General features: G+C 46.5%; 1 protein-coding gene across 4 annotated transcripts in view; it reads left to right on the top strand.

Moving 5' to 3' along the window:
• The window catches only part of NRP2 (neuropilin 2), a 114,514-nt gene that overhangs the window by 69,791 nt on the left and 25,509 nt on the right, over positions 1 to 19,214 (top strand). For 2 of the 4 annotated variants that reach the window (XM_054585771.1, XM_054585773.1), the window contains exons 12-15: positions 717 to 857; positions 11,508 to 11,770; positions 13,319 to 13,415; positions 14,602 to 14,622. In XM_054585771.1, coding sequence (XP_054441746.1) covers positions 717 to 857; positions 11,508 to 11,770; positions 13,319 to 13,415; positions 14,602 to 14,622 — 522 coding nt within the window. Of the gene's footprint in view, positions 1 to 716; positions 858 to 11,507; positions 11,771 to 13,318; positions 13,416 to 14,601; positions 14,638 to 19,214 lie in introns of all 4 variants that reach the window. The other 2 variants (XM_054585770.1, XM_054585772.1) reach the window with 1 other exon arrangement.

The raw sequence follows: 19,214 nt of genomic DNA, 5'->3' as shown, positions 1-19,214 counted from the left end.
AAATGCACTCTCTGCTGACCTCAGATCTGGGCCTTCAGGCACTCAGCACCATGTGGAATTACTTTTACTCCCAGGCAGTGCTGAGCTGGGCGGCTGGTGGGGCCAGCTGCTCTGGTCCCCTCACTTTGCCCTAACATGCCACCTGGCACTGCCTCCCCCTGGGGATGCCGAAATGACCTGGACCTCTGAAACAAGAGACCCATCCCTAGGAGGTAAAGGGTAGCAAACAAGCCTTCCTTGTTTCTGAGGCCACTTTCTCCTCCCTGTCCCAACCTCCCCTGCATTTCAGCCTCTCTGGATGCTAATGGGCTGCCCCATCCCTTCTGAAAACCAGGTTGGCAGGAGCTAGCCATCCACGGAGGCTCTGGGAAGACATTCTTCTCTGGCATTTAGGGGACAGTGATTTTCACATTTGTCTGCTCTCCAAGGTGGACAGAAGAGGCTGAGTAGAGCCTGAAGCCATTTGGTGGCCTCGTTTATAATTGCTTACTATGGGAACCCTTGGCAGACTTGGCTTTCACTCCTGGGAAGGATGAGACCAAAGGCTGACCCGAAAACCAACCATCGCCAAGATGAGTTAAATGAATAAGCAAAGGGAGCCACTTTTTTCTCTGCTCTGCACTCAGGCCTTGCCAGCCATTTAAATAGCACTAGTGTGGCTGTTCTCTGAATCCATTTCATTTGCCTTCCTTTGGTTATTCCCCCCCTCCTTTTAGACAAAGATTTGCAGCTCCCTTCAGGATTCAACTGCAACTTTGATTTCCCTGAGGAGCCCTGTGGTTGGATGTACGACCATGCCAAGTGGCTCAGGAGCACATGGACCAGCAGCACAAGCCCAATCGACCGGACGTTTCCAGGTAAGCCAGCTGCGAAGTAAGCAATGAAAGAGTTAATGCTAACCTTCCCCACATTTTCCAGCTCAGATTCCCTGCCAGGCTTCGTGACTTCCCGCCACAGAGCCATCTTCTGCTCTTTGCCCGCTAACCACCATAGTCATTGCTCACAACATCACCCCACAGAATAGCAGGTTGGTCTACCCTCTCTTATGATTATAGGACAGCCTGGCAGCTGGGAGGGAGTGAGAGAGGCCAAGATAAAAGAAGAGGGAAAAAGAAAGAGCAATTGGGACGCCCTAGGAGATGGGATGAGTCAATGCCCCCTTGTTCCCATAGCCAGGACTCACTGCCACCATTGCAGAGCCTCTTGTCAACTTCAAGCCGGGTACTGTTCATAAAATGGCCCAGTAGGAAACCAGTGGCCTCCAGTCTGACTGATCCTTCTCCTCGGGTACCATTGCTCTGGCAGAACCAGTCGAGGGCCTGCAATGCTGCCGTACCCAAGGGTGTCTAGCAGAGATACCTGGCGCTTGCCCTTTCAGAGAGTCTGATTTCAGAAATCCCTCTGGCACCTTGACAGAGAGGGGCTGTGTTTGGCCCTTCTGAGTAGGCAGGATCAAGTCACCTACAGTATCCTCTGTCACATGCTCTTAGAGTGATGTTCTGGTAAATGTTGAACAACCAGCTCTCCAAGGATTAAAAAATCCTGCTTTGTAATGTTTGCCACTTTCAGGGATGTAAATACCTGTACTATGGTTGAATTCAAGCTGCCAGCCATTGGAGGTGGAGTGGAGAAAGTACGATAACATAGCATTTTATAGTGTGCTCCCATCAGACGGATGTAATTCACGCAAATAACTTTGGAAGCATAGGTACCGGTAAATTGTATTAAAATAATTAGGACATCTTGCATTTTGAGAATTTATTACCTTTAGTTTTTAATATAATTTATGTAATTGTAACTTTCTATAATTTAATTTTTAATAATGCTTGCGTTTGACACCTGGCTTGCAGAATTCCAGATATTTTAACAAAGGGCTGTCACAAACATCAGCTCCAACACGGCGGGCGCTAGCTTTCAGTTTCCCTACACCCTTTGCTTACACCGCAGGTCCCTGTCAGAGTTCCAGGGGAAAAGGGTTAATTCTGGAAATTGGTAGATTAAATGTTCCTAGAGAATAAAAGGCAAAAGCTGTCCTCCCCTTCTGCATGACTCCCCAGAGCTGCCCCACTGCCCCTCACCCCAAGACATGGCCGTGCCCCTGTCCCCAGGGGCAGCAGAAGGACAGATGCCAGCAGAGCACCGCAGCCAGCCCCCCGACACAACCCGCATTTGCGTTCCCAGAGGGTCGCAGCGTCTGCTCTGGGGAAAAACATTTTCATATTTCAAGTGTTTATCTCTTCAGTGTTCAAGTGCTTGGAGAGATTAATATCTGAAGATCACCGCAGCCTCGGGCAACAGGAGAGAACACTTACCCGCGTCCCGGCCCTAATCACCCTCCCTCCTCTCGTTCACTGCAATAATGTTTAATTAATATAATGAGCCTCCTGCATGTTGGAAAAAAATACTTATTTTTATAACCCAGCCTGGATTTTTCATTTTATTTCCCCTCCTTTGAGACTTGGCCCAATTAATTGGTGATTTTCCCAACCCCCACTTTTTATCTTAAAGATTTGTAAGCTTTGTGTCTCTGTGTGCATGCATAGTGTTGTTAGATGTGTGTATTTGTGGGTTACATCTGTATGCATGTGTTCCTTTCTCAAGGTGTTTGGTGTTTTTGTGTGTCTGTGCGTATGTTATGTGTTTTTATGTATAGATGTATATGCATTTTAGTGTTTGTGTGTTTTAAGCGTGAATCTCTGTCAGTGTGTGTCTGTAGGCTTGTGTCTGCATGTGTTCGTGGTTTCTATGCATGGGTGTGTGTGTAAGAGGGCAGCTTGGCAGAGGCCCACAGATGATACAGCGTGGGGACATTTACTGGCTCTTATTCAGCGTTCATCTTCAGGTTCTTTCTAACAATTCAGCTTCCTCCCTTGCACTCTTCTGAGCAAATTGTCTCTAAGAATGTCTGAGGCCTGTCCAGTCCAGGCCATAAGGCCACCGATTAGCAAGTGACACTTCTGGGAGAGCTTAAGTTATTCTCCATTCTTCCCTGGCCTTTACCTCTGTTCCATTGCCCCTTCACCCCCCGCCTCCCCCTCTTCCAGCCCCCTCCCTCACCTGACTGCCCCGTCTGCCGACCCTGGCTACTGGTTGGGAATTCTAGTCCTTGTCCTCATTCCAGTTGATTCATTACACTCTGTGGTTGGGAGGGCTTCTCAGAGCAAACTCGCAAAACGGGCAGAATTCCAACCTTTGGCTGGATGGACAGGGACAGAAGGAAAATTAAGGCCATAAGGAACTGCTAGACCTAATGGTGTTCTCCCCCTAAGATATTGAGAAAGAAAATAATTATTTTCCTCTTCCAGAGGAATCCCTGAAGTTTGGAAAAATGACACTTGGAACTTGCCTCCAGAAAACAAAATCATCATACTGTTTTCTGGACCCTTCCTTCTCCCCTCTGATGAGTTACAAAATTATTTGCTGTTATTTCCCATGTTCCTTCTTACAGAATTGAATACCAGGCTTTAAGAAAGAGAGGATAGAAAGCCCTTTCTGTTCAGGGTGGTCCCTTCTTCAAAAAATGGGCCCCTGAGGGGAGCAGTTGGGAGAAAGGAAACAGCTGTGCTTGGTTAGGGGCAGGGCAAATGCTAATGGGATCAGAGGGCCGGACCTTCCAAGTCAAACCTGAAAGCTGCTGTGTCACCCACACATCCCCGATTTCACAGAGAGGAACGCACTCTGCTCTTTAAGAGCAGTGTGCCATGTTTTATCCCGTCATTAGGTTAGTAAACAAAAGTAATTACGTTTAAGGAAGGAGGTGTCTCCATCAAGTAAGGAGAAAAAAGGAGGAAAGAAAAAAGGAAACAGCCATGTTGAAATATCATACTCAAGGCCATTGGGTTAGAAGCGTCTGTGGAAACTACTTGCATTCCTTAGATATTTTCAGATTTAGTTCTTTTCTCATGTTTTGTTTTTTTTCTAGTTTCTTTCTTCTTCTCCTTTTAAGTAAGCAATTAGTTCTGTTCTGGCCAGCGGTAGTGGTTGCTTAAGGCTGACAAGACACCCACTGGTTTCATTCCACTGTTTTTGTTTTTCAAGATAGTCTTTCAAGCCACTCAGAATTTCTTTTTTTAGCTCTTTGCTTGGGCTCAGAAGCCTGTAGTGTGCTCACACCCGCCCCTGGGGAACCTGTTCCCAATTCAGTGACCTCTGGTGGTTACAGGGGAGCCGCTCCCATGTTCTCTCGGAAGCCACTTTGCCTTTTCTCTGCAGCTGCAGTGACGCAGAAAGTGTCTCCCCTAGAGGGAGTTTTGAGGAAGATCAGATTGAGGTCTTTAAAGAGCAAGGCAGAAAGTTTTTGAGATGGCTACTTTGTCAATATGGTGGCCACCAGCCATGAGTGGCTCTTTTAATTTTAATCCATTAAAATTGCATACAGCTAAAACTTTTGTTCCTTTTTCACACTGGACACATTTCAGGGCTCAAGAGCCATGCTGTATTGGGCAGTGCAGGTGTACAGCTTGCTCATCATCACAGGATGTTGTCTTGGCAAGCGCCACTCTAGCACCTTGAAGTGTTAACATGAGCATGACCTCTGGGACCCGTGTTGATGCTATTGCTCCTCGGTTTTGTATAAAGCCAGAAGCAAGTAGTTAGGGGGATGTGCCATCTCTACAATCACTTAATGGGTGTGTTTAATGACTGGTATTTTGGTCATTGTTTCATCTTACCTTGGTATGCAACCATAGTAAAGTAAGCAAGTAACATATCATTGGATAGTCTAGGAACTACTTCATTCAATCAAAAAGACCATCCTAAATAAATACCAAGTAATACCAATAATAGTAATAATAACCATTGTTTCTGGTGTTTTGTTATTATTATTGTCAGAAATGAGACAAGAAGACTAGAGATACAGGTACTAAGCCAGGTCAGCCCTGAGGCTGTGTGTGTGGTCTCCCTAAATGTGTGCTCTTTGTGCCGTTGTTGACCTCATGAAGGATGATTACAGTATTACTTCATTTCAATAAGTACATATCATGGAAGTGATAAAAAGGAAACAGGAAAAGCCCATTTGGAATAGTATGCCATATGCCATTATGAAAGAACAGAGCTTTGGCTGCCTTGCATTTATATATTTATTGCTTTGGGAGGACAGAATCTTTACTCCAGGTTCAAAAACAATCTCAAGTGGTCACAAAATCAAGAATGCAATGTTCCAAAATATTTGAGTTTTACAAATGGCGGCTGCCCCTTCAAATGTACATGGCAGACACTGGGCTGTTTTGATGCAGAGTGGGCCACTGAATAAGCTCCATTAGAACAGAGGACCAAACCTGTGGGACACACACGAGAAAATTCAGTAGGTCGGTATGGTGGGCAGATGATTGCAGAGAAATCAAAGGAAGTAATTGATGAGTGAACTTGCTTATGATGGGCTTGTTTTTTGACAGAGAGCTACTGGTGACTCTGTGAGTTGAAAAGCAATTGTCTGTACTCAAAAGACCTTCCCCATGGATGGGACCAACGGCCACAGACAGTCCAGATACAGGACTGGCATTCACTTGAATTGCCTTTAGAAAGAGGTTGCTGTGGCTTGGCTGGGGCTCAGCAGCCATTGCAGGACTGAGACAGGAACTTCTTGGGCTTAGATCATGATAGATAATTAAAGACCATGAGGAGCTTGGCTAAAAGAAAGCCAATATTCAAGCAATAACTTCATATCTTCGACCTGAAAAAGGAAGCATGGCCATCCTTCATTAAGGAAAGTAGAAACACTTCTCTGACTTTGTAGAAAAGACAGCAGTAGAGAGGAGAAGCAATTATTATTATTTTTTGAAAGTCATAATTGCTTGAGTTCCCCAGCAGTGTGAGGGTGGATAATAAAAGGACAGAATGATGACAAGACCGCCCCCAATGCAAAACCTTCATGAAAGCTGACAGGCCGAAACAAAGCTTCTGGTAGACTCCTGCAAAGTCCAGGCCTGAAACCTCAGATTGTCCACAAAGCAGTCCATTGCAAACCTTGAGAACATCCTGCTGAGTTCATCCAAAGTCAATGTTTCCATTCACTGGTTGTTAATTCGAGGACCTTCTCGAGACAGACTGACCTTGGGAGGCCAGCTGAGGGGCTGACTCATGTTTTAAGCATGACCTACACAAAGAGACTACATCTCCTGCAGCACTAAATATTCTTTCAGATGGTTGCTCTAGCAGGAGGGCAAGATGCTAGCCAGGAGATGTACGTACTGGACAGATGGTGTGTTTGGCTTTGTGATAGCCAGGAGGATCAGACTGGTAATTTATTTCAGGGTTTGGTGAGGTGGGGACACAGTGATTCCATTGCTGTTGGGCCAGACACTGTCACGTGCTCACAAAGCACTTATGCAGCTAAAGCCAGATGTGGCCGTAAATCGCCAGGTGAAATATCAAGAGACCCTTTTTAGAGACAGCAGCAGGTTAAAACGCCTGAATGACCCTGTCCTCTGCACTTCCTCTCTGCCCTTTTGAACTCCTGTTGTTCATTCCCATGTGATTGTTTTCCCTGTGTCATGGGCAACAACAGATGTTTTGAGTCAGAGACCCTCACAAAATGCCTCCCAAGTATGTCAGGTCTGGGAGGAGAGGGATTATGTCTCTGGGGCATTATTTCTTCATTCTCCTTCAACAACTGAACATTTGTCCTTCCCATTGTAATTTTGTTGGAAGTTCTGCATTGGCGGCATCACTGCCATCAGCTACAAGGATAAGAAAGCAACCTCCAGCAGGCAGGGCTGGTTCTTGGCTAGTCAATTGTCATGTTTGGGCAACCTCTTGACAATTTAGAGGGCTCTTCTTTAAAGCCCAAGTAAATCATTAAAGCAGCCTACCCATGCCATGCCAACCCTTTGCTCTCACAAGTAATCAACAGCCAGTGTGTGCTTAAAAATCCCTCTGTGCTTGGCAGTAATGGGCCATAAACTGGGATGTTCCAGAAGAACAAACTTCACTTGTACACATGTGCTTCATTACAGCACATAAATGGGTCCCCTGACTTAAAAGAGCAGAAGCACTTAGCTTGGAGAAGGGTCAGTGGAGACCTACCACTATCACTAAAGGCCTGGAAAGTGGACATTTAAAGGAGAAGGATTGTGTTTCCCAATGAAGCAAAGGCTAAGGGTCTTAATTCTTCACGAGTGACAGTGTATCTAAGTCAGGGGACAGATACTGGCTGTGCTCCATCAGGGGTAGAAGGCAGACATGTGTCTAAATGACAGCAGGAAAACTTAAAACTGAATTTAAGAAGTTCCTGACAGTTGGGGTTGTGACCCAGAAAACACATTGCCAGTGTGGCCCATGGAAACTCCTTCTTTGGGAAATTTAAAGCAAAGAGGTGGACAGCTGTTCTGGATGTTTTCAGCATCATTCCTCTGGACGACAGGGCTGGCCTGCTCCAAACCGTCTCATGAGGTCCCACTCTCATTCCAGGATCATGTATTATTTTATTTCATCTACCATAGATTCACACACACATATGTGGTAAATAGAGTGCATGATGTCCAACCTGGGGCTGGCTGGTTTCTGGGATTAAGGTGATGGATCTGGGAACCGTCTTATTCCAGAAAACATCTTTACTGTCCCCGGGCCAAACCATACTTCCCTTTGAGTCTTGGATTGGTCTCTCCAAGTTATTGGTGCTCTTTCAATCCTATTTCTTTTGAAAAAAACCAAAAACTCAAAACAAACATAAAGGCAAGCACAAGAGGCAGTATGTATAACCATAGCAGGAGTAATAAAGACCATAGTTTTTACTGAGTTTTTACTATGTCCCTGTTGCTATGCAAAGTCTTGTGCATGGCTTGTTCCATTTCCTCCTTCTTACAGCCCTATGCAGCAATGAGGTTATTACACCCATTTTACAGGTGGGAAGACAGAGGCTTTAGAACACTAGTGAGGATGAGGCCAGGTGAAAGGCCATGCTCGGGCGATTTCCCTGCGTCCATCACTCTGTAGCTAGGGTCTCAGACACATCGCTTCAGTTCTCTGAGTCTCACTTTCTCCTTTTGTAAAAATGGAGAAAATAATACTCATTTCACAGGGAAGAATACATAAAATGGGCAGACAAAGCCTCCAGTATAATGTCTGGCACATAGTAGGTGCCCAGTTAACATCGGTTCCCTCCCCCTGCTCCTCCTCTCCCCCTCCCTGGGATTTTCCTAGTCCGAGCCATTCCTTCATGATGTCCTGGTTCTAATCAGGTCTCTCTTAGTGACAGGCAGGGACATTTTGCAGCTCAGCGTCCCTCTGACTGATGTCTACTGCTAATTCCTTAAATTTACATATCATCTTTCTTCCCTCGAGCTCATAGCACTTAACAGACAAGTGGGGCACAAATGATTTAACTAAGTGAAATTCAGAGGCCTGCTTGTCCTGAGATTCTGCAAACTAGTGGATTAGCTCAGATGTCAGCACTGAATTATGATCCCTCAGCTGCTCGTGCTTAGCACGCCACCAGCATTAACTCCCTGGTCTTCCAGTGGTCCTTTAAATCATGCATAGTGATTATCATCTTATTGTGTGAGAGAGCGGGGAGGAGAGAGGAGAGGGGAGGGGTGAGCTTGGGCCCCTGGGAGAAGCAGTCCATGGAACCTTTGGCTTAATTGTGCCTGAAGTTTTAGCAACAGGAGAGGTGAACAGAACAGACCCAGATGACATCCAGCCAGCCCGGCTCTTTACACCTCCACGCACATTTTACTTACTAAATGCTAACCATTATACCACGATTCCCCTACTGCTTAAGAATGTAAATTCACACAAGTGACAGTATTTCTGCCAAGCAATTTTCAGGCAGCAAGGGGGTCTTATTTGTGAAACTGTGAAGGAAGAAGGCTGAATAATAAGTCTCTGAAATCTGGTTTTCTTTATATATGAGGTGGAAACAGTCGGGGTTTGGAAATGACTGGAGCGTGGGCGCATTTGGGAGGTTCTCACGGGTGGTCGGTGGATGGGTGGATGGGTGGATGGGTGCGTCCACAGGTCACCCTGTTGTTATTCGCGCACCTCACCTTTGAAAAGGGCTGTTTGCTAGCTCAGGAAGGTGGGAGGGAATCGAGAGTCTGAGCGATTGCCAGAGGCTAGCTGATTCTCCCTCTGTTCTTATTTCCAACATATAGCCTCCTGTCATCCTTTATCCTTGTGTTTGTTATTCAGTGATTCACGGAAACAAAATTTTCTTGAGTAGTGGCATATATGTGTCACTGTTTAGGGGCCATGAGAAGAAGCCATATTAATCCTTATATGTGTGATACCAGCACCTTTTTACCTAACTGGGGCGATAAGAGAGGCACACCCAGAACAGTTAAATTATAGTATTAGGCAGTGAGCGTTTGCCTGCTGAAATGCATGAAAAACCGGCCTCCAGTCTTTTAAAAAACAAGGAAACATCATTGATATAGCATTAAATGCTGGAGTTGTTGAGAGAAGGGAGGAGCTAATGCTGAAGTGTGCCAGATGGGTTTGGAGAAAAACTAGCAAAAGAGGTGAGATAGGTGGATTGGTCAGGGAGAGAGGGGTTAGAGGTAAGAGGAGAAAAAGGAGCAGGGCTGGCGGGGGGAGGGAGGGAGCCAGTTTACCTTGAACAGAGTGTGACTGATGGCCTAGACGTGGGGCACAGTACCTGGGGCATAGCTGAAGTGAAGGGCCTTCTGTCCAGAGGTGGAAACACCTAATGTCAAGTCCGGCTCTACTCCTCACTAGTCTCTCTACCTTGGACAAATCACTTGAACTTTTCCAAGCCTCTGTTTTTTCATCCTGTACAAAGTAAGATTAATAAAACTGAGCTCCTAGAGCAAGGATTAAATGAAATAATGCATACAAACGTGCTTTGTAACCTGTGAGGCATTATGCAAATAGGACTTCTAATTATTATCATTAATAGCAGTAGTAATGAGATCTGATAGGAGAAGCAGAGGTTCAGAAGCTCGCTGAGTGTCTGGTCGTGGCACCAGTATCTCCTCCCTCAGTAGATCATCATCATTAAAATTCTCAGCTGTAGGCAGCTGCCTGGTTATCTGTGCTGACTTTGGCCTTGAAGAGGCCTTATGTTGTGGGGTATTAGACAGACGTGGCTTTGAGTGGTGAAGGAGACATAAACTGGAATTCCAAGTATGCATTCTAAGCTACTCTAATTTGACTTCAGGGCAGGGCAGCTTCTGGAACAATAATCCCGGAGAATCTAACCAGGAGGGACTTCGGGAAGCCAGGGGAGAGGAGAGCAGTGGCTGGGAGGAGGGGGGAGGTAGAAGCTGCTTCTGAGCCACCGGTGGGAGCCCTGTCGCAGGCTCAGCTCTCACTGGAAAGATGATGTCAGCAGGAGTAACAACAGCAAGCCAGCTGTTCCAGAGCTCTGAAGTCCTTGCCTATCCTTCTCTGACAGCGCAGGGTGTTCACAGACCCGGCTGAGGAAGAAAGCTCTGCGCACATGTCTCCAATTAGCATGATCCTGAGGTGTCTGATGTGCTGGGTGTGTGGTACAAAGTATACCTGCCCTCTTACAGAAGTGTTCAGCATCAGAGGCTTCAGGGCCAAAAAGGGCGCAGTGAGACTCAGATGCCACCCTGTTCTCTGTGCAAATAGCCAGAACACCCCTGCACAAGTTGGGTTTGCAGGTAGCCTGTCCTCCACCTGTGTCTGCGAGGCCTGGGATCTGCAAACAGGAAGAGGGACTGGTCTTTTGCAGGGTCTGATGGAGTTGAAAACTAATCAGCTAAAAGGCCCGTTCTCTAAACATTTAAACGGGTCAAACTTTTTAATTTTCCAACATGTGTCTATCCTCTACTAACCACATGGCCTTTGTTAATAAAGATGACAGTGCCTATTTTTGCTGGAGGTGTGTGTGCCTGGCAGACTGAGAAAGGCCAAGGTCAGGCCTCCCCAGGCTGGGCAAGAAAGGGCACCACATCTGTGAATCACCCCTAATCAGCCATCACCCCCTGCTCTCTCAAAGTTGACACTAGGTTTCTGATTTACAGTCACCCAGGCACCAGCTAGTAACATTGGTGGAGACAGAAGGTTTTAAATGTCTTCCATTTGGACAGTGCCCGGGCAAGATGATAAAGGCTTTGAAGCATAAACCACCTGGCCAGAACCCTCCCCTCGTCTCGCAGCTACCTCACCCCCTTCTAATTTAGTTCATTAGACTGCAGTGGCCCCTTTGCTATGCCGGTGATGACTAAGTTGCGGGACTGGCCTCTTAAAATCTAGGCAGAGAAGACCAGCGCAGACACAACCAGCTAAGACATAAGGCCAACCACAACAGGTAAAAGAGGCCCAAAGAGAGTGGTGTTGAGGGATAGGCAGAGGGACCGGCTTGGTGGAAAGACTCACAGGGCTTCAAGAGGACACAGCATTTGCATCAAGGCTCAGAAGGAGCCTTAAAAAAGGGATGCGGGACTTGGTGAAGAAGGACATGAAAAAACAAAGCACCCAAACTCTGGGCCCTGCTTTTCCCCTGGAGGGGCAACAGCTGCAAACTGGTATCTTTCCCCGGCGTTTACCAGGAAGCCCTCTGTTTGGTTTATTTTCCCCAGATGACAGGAATTTCTTGAGGCTGCAGAGTGATGGCCGAAGAGAGGGCCAGTACGCGCGGCTCATCAGCCCGCCGGTCCACCTGCCGCGGAGCCCCGTGTGCATGGAGTTCCAGTACCAAGCCACGGGCGGCCGCGGGGTGGCGCTGCAGGTGCTGCGGGAAGCCAGCCAGGAGAGCAAGCTCCTCTGGGTCATCCGCGAGGACCAGGGCGGCGAGTGGAAACACGGGCGGATCATCTTGCCCAGCTACGACATGGAGTACCAGGTGGGGTGGGGACGGGGCAGGTGCGGGGGTCCGCGGGAGTCGGGGTGATCTGTATTTCAGTATTTCAAAGGGCCGTGCCCATTCATCGTTAGGGAACGTGGTTAAGCTCTGCTGTTTTCATTGTGTTTCTCACGTTGCCATGGCAACTAAATGACACTCTTATTTGTTATTCAGAATGTGACTATCTCTACACCCAGACTTGGTTCTTTGTTCCTCCTATTGCCTTTTATATTGCTGAAATCTTCTCCAGCAAATGTTTCTTCTCTCCATTTTATTTTAGATTGCTATCAGGTAGGCTGACAAAGGGACATAGAAGCCAGGGAAATAAACACAAACAAACCTTCCAGTCACAGGGAAGAGGCCTGTGGAACTGCTCAGACTCCTGGCGAGCGAGGGGAACAACCTCCCCGACCTGTCCCAGCCCTGTCCCAGCCGGCCTGCGAACACAGGAAGGGGAGGGTTGCTGTTTGTGCTTAATGGCCAGTGGACCAGAGAAACGTATCTCTTAACTGAGCGGTTTCTCACCCAGCGGCTCCAGGAGTTGAGTTCTATTATCTCTGCCCCACGGAGCGAGAGACTGAGGCACAGATGGGTATGCGCAGCTGTGCCTGGAACTTGGGTAGAGTAGACACTGTGGAAGAGGTGACTGAGAACCAGCCAAAGCATTAACCTGCTCCTCCCCAGACGAGAAGCAGCAACAGATGGCTGGCGAGGCAGCCAACTGCTCACGGAGCTTGCCAGAGGACGAGCGCTAGTTTGCGGAGAGAATCTGGGGAGGGCGAGAACGGGGAATGGTGGAAGACCGGAGAGCAGAGGGGCTTCTGTGTGCCGTGTGCAGCCACCTTTGAGGTTGTAAAATGTCCTGAGTTCCTCCCCACCCCCACCTGCATTCCTGCTTTAAATATTTATACAATGTATTGTAAGTATGTTTGCATTTTTATCTCCCCCACTAGAGAGTGAGATTCTCAAAGGGCCTTGTCTATGAGGTTTTGTAATTGTCCTTGTGCCTGGCACATAGTAGGTGCTCAGTAAACTATTGGTGAAAGAACAAATCCTTTCCTTTCTTAGTTGTAATGATAGAACCATGAAACAATGTTCCCCCCAGGTAATCCAAACCTGTGTACTCTATTTCTCACCTCACCCCTACCTGTGCCTGTCTCCTGAGCTTCCAAATACTTGGATTGGGCATTTGAAAGATTTATGAGAAAGGAAGCTCAAAAATGGCTAGGGATATTTTAACCCTTCTTTAAACATACTCCAAATGTGGTCCTTTTAATCAATGCATTTGAGTTACTGGACAGCAATATCCATCACCTTGTAATATATATATTTTTAATCCCTTCAAATACACAGTTGATTTGAACCAACTCTTTTTAAATTGAGATTTTCAAGCACCATAGCCATGTGGTCAACAGATGTGCACCAGGAGTAGTCACACACCCACACACGCACACATTTTAAGCTGCAGTTAACAGAAAATTGGGAATCCTTGCACGGTTTGGACCAGGAGGCTCAGTTAACCGTGGCTCATGTTCTTCTGGCTTCTAGATTGTGTTCGAGGGAGTCATAAGAAAAGGCCATTCCGGAGAAATCGCCATTGATGACATTCGGTTAAGCACTGACGTCCCGCTGGAGAACTGTATGGGTACGTTCAACATCGGCCTCTTCATGGCTCTTCCGCGTGAGATTCTGAGGGCTGGGCTATACCCAGGAAGGCAGCACACCGTTTTCAGACACAGTCGTTACCCAGCGGGTGAGGCAGCGACCAGCCTGTGCAGGAGCTGAGGTGTGAGTGTCGCCATGTCTTCGGCCGCATTCCTGATAGTAGGGGCGTCAGGCGAGGGGACGTCTTCTAGCCCCCTTCCCATTCAGGAATAGATATGCACTAAGTATACGGAGATTTGGGGTGCCAAGACCCCATCACCAGACTCCAGCTTTTAGCAAAAGAAGTGCCTGTGGACAGGAACAACTGCCCGTCAGAATAACGTGCTGGAAAGGTTTGATGGCTTTAATGGAAGCCTTTACTGGTGAGCAAAAAGAGTACATATGTTCTATCAGAGTGATAACGTAATTACCCAAGTAGTTCTTTTTGCATGAATGAATTGCAGGGCAAATTATGGCATGTGAAGTAACATTGTAGATTTTGCTTTGAGGCTAATACTTCTAATGCCCCAGATCCCAGAATTATTGTAAGATTAAACATCACACACCAGGTGACCAATATAGGAAAGATATCATAACTGTCTCCTTGGACAGAAGTGCAGAGCAACCAGCCCACCTCAGATACATGAATTTTACCCAGATCACCCGAAGAGCACGCTGATCATCTCTCAGAGCCACAGACATTCCTATAAGCAAGAGGGAATCCTGAAAAGGCACGGAACCTGCTTTCTATCGGCAGAGTGACTGTAATAACTCACCAAGTGCTTTTCTTGGCACATGGGTCCCGGGTGTGTGTATGTGCCTGATGATGTCAGAAGCACCTGGGACCACCCCAGTCCCTTCAGGCAACTCTCAGGCCCAGGGCATCTAAAAGTAATCCAGACTCTGAGAAAGTAATCAGTGGTAAGTGACTGATTACAATGCTTCTGGGACCCATTACTCTATAAAGGCTTTTTGTTCCAAAGCAACTTTGAGAATCTCTCCCCACCAACTGGCCCCCATGATGATCATGTGTTAGACACAGTCTAGAGCTTGTGGAGGATATGGGGCACTTTCGGAGGGGTATTATTTTAAAAAAAGTTAATAGAAGTCATCTTCACCATGCCCTGTGTTCTCCCGATTCTTCCGCTTATCTAACTTAAAATGTTTTCTTTGTTTTTTTTTTCCAGAACCCATCTCAGCTTTTGCAGGTGAGAATTTTAAAGGTAAAAAAAAAATTTTTTTTTTCTGCATGCCTTTTCCTTCCCCTCATGTGATGTAAATTTGATGGAGGGAATACACCTCCAAATTTAACAAGTGTCACAAGAGAAAATAGACGCCACACCTTCCCGCCGCTAGATGGCACCAACAACACCTGTAGCAGCAGGGAAAGGAGGATTGAGATCCTCGCTGTCTCTTGTTTAATTAAAGTTTAGAAACCTATAATAGAGACAAATAGGTTACAGATAAACCTTTCAGCCTTGCATTGTCCAACGGGGAGCAATGAGGCTGAAAATGCATGAGTGGTGAGAACAGAGAGGCTGTGGGGAAACTGAACCAAAAAAAAAAAAATCAGTAGTAAATTAAAAGTGAAATGAGCTGGCAATGATTTATTTTAGCCTGAAGATGGTTTCTTTCCAGTTCCAGTTCCAGGGTACCAAGGCGGCAGTCTCAATTAACCCTCAGTGAGGTTCAGGGGCAGGCAGTGTTGTGAGGGAGGAAAATTAGGGAAAAGACACAAAGAGGGATAATCCTACAGAGGAACAGTTGCAGAATTCAGGAGCTGGTATCTAATAAAGGGAATTAGGAGGCACGTCTGATGACTGGAATTAGAGCACTTTGAAAAGAGGACTGAAAAACAGAAAAGGACATTTCTCTCCCTAATAAAGTAACTATAGAGCAGATCAGAGAGAGAAGAATTTGAGATGCTTGCCTCATGGCGGGGGAGGGGGGAAAGGCCTCCACGCTGCGGGGATGGTTGCACCGCTGGCGCTTTTGCAATGCAGGGGGTTTCACATTTTGCCCTCTTTGCAAACTAGTTAGCTGGCTGCTGCTGCTGTTTCCACCCAGATTCCAAGGCTGAGCGTTTAGAAGCCACTGTAAATGCTTCAGGACAGTTGGCCTGGGTGTAACAACACACTCAAAGACACTACCCTCACCTGAGGATGGGTTCTGCATAACCTAATTTATGCAAACAACTGTGAGGTTGCTGGGCCCTGTCCGTACTGGCTGGCCTTAACCCCGCAGGTGACAGCATTTCAGAGATAAGGGAAGTCAGTTTTATATCTGAAGTCTAGACTCATTATCTTCACTCTCATTAATCTGTCCAGCTCCTGACTTGAAAGAGATGAATTTCTGGTTTGTCACCTAGATGCGCTCTCTGACTCCAAATCATGTCACCTAATTTGCCACTCATCACCCACAGCCTTACGACAGCAGATGAGGGAGAGGGTGGCAGAGGACAGGATGACAGGCCCACACAGATTCTCTTTTCTTTCTTTCTCACCTCCGTTGCTCCCCTGAACCCCCTCCCCACGCCCCACTGCACATTTTGAAGTGTTAAGAGTATTCACATGCCTGTGTCACTGCTTTCTGGATGTGAGATTTTTGTTGATGCGAATCTAAGCATGGGAAGGAAAGCTGAGGTCAAAACTGAACAACCTGGATTGTAGTTGAATTCGAGTTCTAACCTTCAGGACCCAAGGTAATGTTGGTGTTGGGGGAGTGGAACCTGCTAATGTTGTTTCACCGGACTCTAATTGGTTGTTGAGACTCAAAGCTCCCAGGAAAGCTGGTTAAAGACTTCCAGCCACTGCCGCAGATGCTGTTATGTGTGCGCACGCATGCCTGGGTCCATGACTGACAGGTCCGGTGGCTGAGTGCTTTGCTTCCGAAAGAGAATAAACAAACCAGGGCACATGTGCTCTCCTTGAGGCTGTGTTTACCTTGGGGCTTCACAGTCCAGTCATGTTCCCCTGGAAAAAAATATATAAATAAAATATCATCAGAGCCACAGCACTCATTTAACCAAAATAAACACAGAGCTTAGTGATTTGAAGGTAAGAATTTCCAGTGCTCCTGGCTGGCTGGTTTAGGGTTAAGCAAAGGCAGAGCATGGGTGGCATGGATTGGCCCATGTCTGTTGTCTTGGGCGGTAACGAACATCTTTGGAAGGAGGAAACCAAGTCTTGGGGAGCAGAGAACTGGCCGAGGAACACAGAGTCGAGAGCAGGACCAGAACCGAGAATGGCCAATTTCAAGCACACTGACAAGTTTGACACAGAGCCCCAAATTGGTAGCCAGCTGAACCCAAGGCCAGAGAGTCTTCTTTTGGGCTGAGGCCCATTGGACCTCCGTGTGCAATTCTGTTTTGATTCAGGCAAAGCTTTCCATTTGGGAGAGGAAAGAGGACCATTTGCTCTGCCTAACTGAGTGACGGGCATACCGTTCCTCTCCTGGTCCAGGCAGAGGCAGACCTCTCTTGGTGCAGGCGTGGATGCCCTGGGATTAAATCCGCCTCTTCACTCAGAAAGAGAAGTCAGGTTTGGACAGGCAGGATATGGGGAGTTGATGGTAAAACACTACTAACAACAGGCATTTACATTGTTAGTACGTCTTTTTGAATTTGAGTTGTTTTTCTTTTCCATTGTAAATTAACCATGAGACAAGAGCAAGGAGCATTCTCATTCTTTGAGAGACCAATATGTACGAGGTAAATCTTGAAGGAAATGCAATGAAAGTGGCCTCTGGACCTGGGCTTATTAGATACTCTTCACCTTTAGTATTTTGAAGTATCTTTCATTTTCTGTCTCTTCCTTGTTTCTTGCCATGAAACGTTCTTTCTATTCAAATCACTGTGTGTTTTCTGCTTAGTGTGTATACTTTGATTGTATAGCAGGGTGTGAGTCAGTAATGAAGGGAAACAAGCCATGGAGAAAAAGAACCATATAAAAAAGGGACAAGGAAAAGAGAGGATGAATAAGCTGAGTTGTCATGTGATTTTTAAAAAGACTTCTTTTCCTTGTTGTTATGAGTCACATCTTAAACAATGTAGCCTGGGTATGCTTTTTTTTTTTTTTTTTTCCTTTTCTCTCTCTCCTTTTTTTAAAACACTGGCTATAAACATAGTGCCGTCATGTATCTTTTTCTAGAATTTGAGCTGTTACATGAAAAACTGTGTGTAAAGGAGAAAAAAAAGAACAAAAACTGGTGTAATTAAGGTGATGGATTATTTCCTCTTAACCAATACTTTTCTTTTTTTCAATAAAAGAAAAAAGAATAATAAAGAAGCCAGTAAAAATATATAAAGCCCATAATCAGAGTTCTGTAGTTGTTGACCAGGTGGTTATTTTTAGCAGCTCACAGTAGAAGCAAGATTGTTCTTGTTCATGTTAGAGGCTATGGGCTTTGAACAAAGCCAGAGCAGAGAGGCTGGGTCTGGTACCCTACCCATTAGAGACCCATGGCAATCCCAGGCTGGGTGCACTTGTGGAAGGTGGTTGTTAGAGTCAAGAATGATGGATGCTTCAAGGAACATCAGTATGTCCTGTTAATGATTGTGAATGTGGGTTTTACGTCTCAGACCAGGCCTGAGGGTCGCAGGGCCCGACTCTTGGTTTTCACTTTCCCCAGTCCTCTGCAATTTTCATCCAGGTAAAGCCAGGAGAAAGTGAACATCAAAGGCGTTTCTCATGGGCATAGAGAGGAGCAGTGCTAAGAGAGAACCATTTAGGGGGTAGCAACAGAGCCCGCAGGGTCTGGACTCTGTGCATCAAGTCTCACATTCTGTTTCCTTGGTGCCAACTGGCCCGCCTCTCCCTCCCCACCCCCACCCTCACTCACTGTCGGCTGCCTCCCAGAGGCCTTGCCTGTCCCAGGGCACAGAACCTGTGCTTGGCCTCCAAGTCCCGCTCTCCTTGGCTTCCTCCCCCCCCACAGCTCTCTCTACAAGGAGCACTTGCGAGACACAGTGAGGGTTAAATGGTGTTTGTGCACGTAATCCTCTGATGAAAGGCAGAGAAGTATTCCTCAGCCCTGCCAGGGTTCCAGATAGGCAGCTGTGTCGGGTGACTCCTTCTCCTTGCGCAGCGCCCCCTCCACCCCCCCACCCCCCAGCTGCCAGATGAAGCCTAGGTGTTGCTGAGCAAGGAAGCCTGGAGCTCAGATGTGTGTAAACTGGGTAACTGCTTGGCGGCCGCTGCCTCCCTAAGAAAACACTGAGGCCTTCTCGGTGAGGTTCACGTGTGCACAGCACCTCTCCTGTCACAGGCCTGGCGCGTCCCGTCCCTGCAAGTTCACCGTCCATCTGAACAGCTGCCAGTGCCATGTTCTCTAAGGGGAGAAGTTTGTTTTTGGGGGTTTGTTTGGGGTTTTTTTGTGGACTTTTCCTCTCTCCAGGAACAGAAAGGAGACAAGTCTTAGTTTAAGGACAGTAATGTCGGTGCCACCGATGAAATGAGAAGTGTCCAAGACCTCAGCCAATCAGCCACAGATCCGAATTTACAGGCATTGTTTTTATTTATATTTTGAAGCAATAATGAAAACTTTTATCCAATCAACTGTAGTATGGGGCAAAATTCAAATTAGTTTTTAAAGTGGAAAGGAAAGGGAAGAATATTTTCAGCACTTTCCGTTTTCATACAAATCTTGCAGGGGTTTTTTGTCTGCATTTATCCATTGAGCATGGAATACCCTGGATTTAAAATCTTTTAGCAAAATTAGAACACTAACATAGAAGATCTTTTATACATAAGTCCATGTTCTATGTTAAAAAAAAAAAAAAAGGGAGCATTTCAGATAGACA

Source organism: Pteronotus mesoamericanus, unplaced genomic scaffold (assembly GCF_021234165.1).
Source record: "Pteronotus mesoamericanus isolate MK-2021 breed Mesoamerican mustached bat unplaced genomic scaffold, CSHL_Meso_final contig_90, whole genome shotgun sequence".
Taxonomy (NCBI): Eukaryota; Metazoa; Chordata; class Mammalia; order Chiroptera; family Mormoopidae; genus Pteronotus; species Pteronotus mesoamericanus.
The sequence above is the reverse complement of the archived record's forward strand: the minus strand, read 5'-3'. Positions and strand labels throughout refer to the sequence as shown.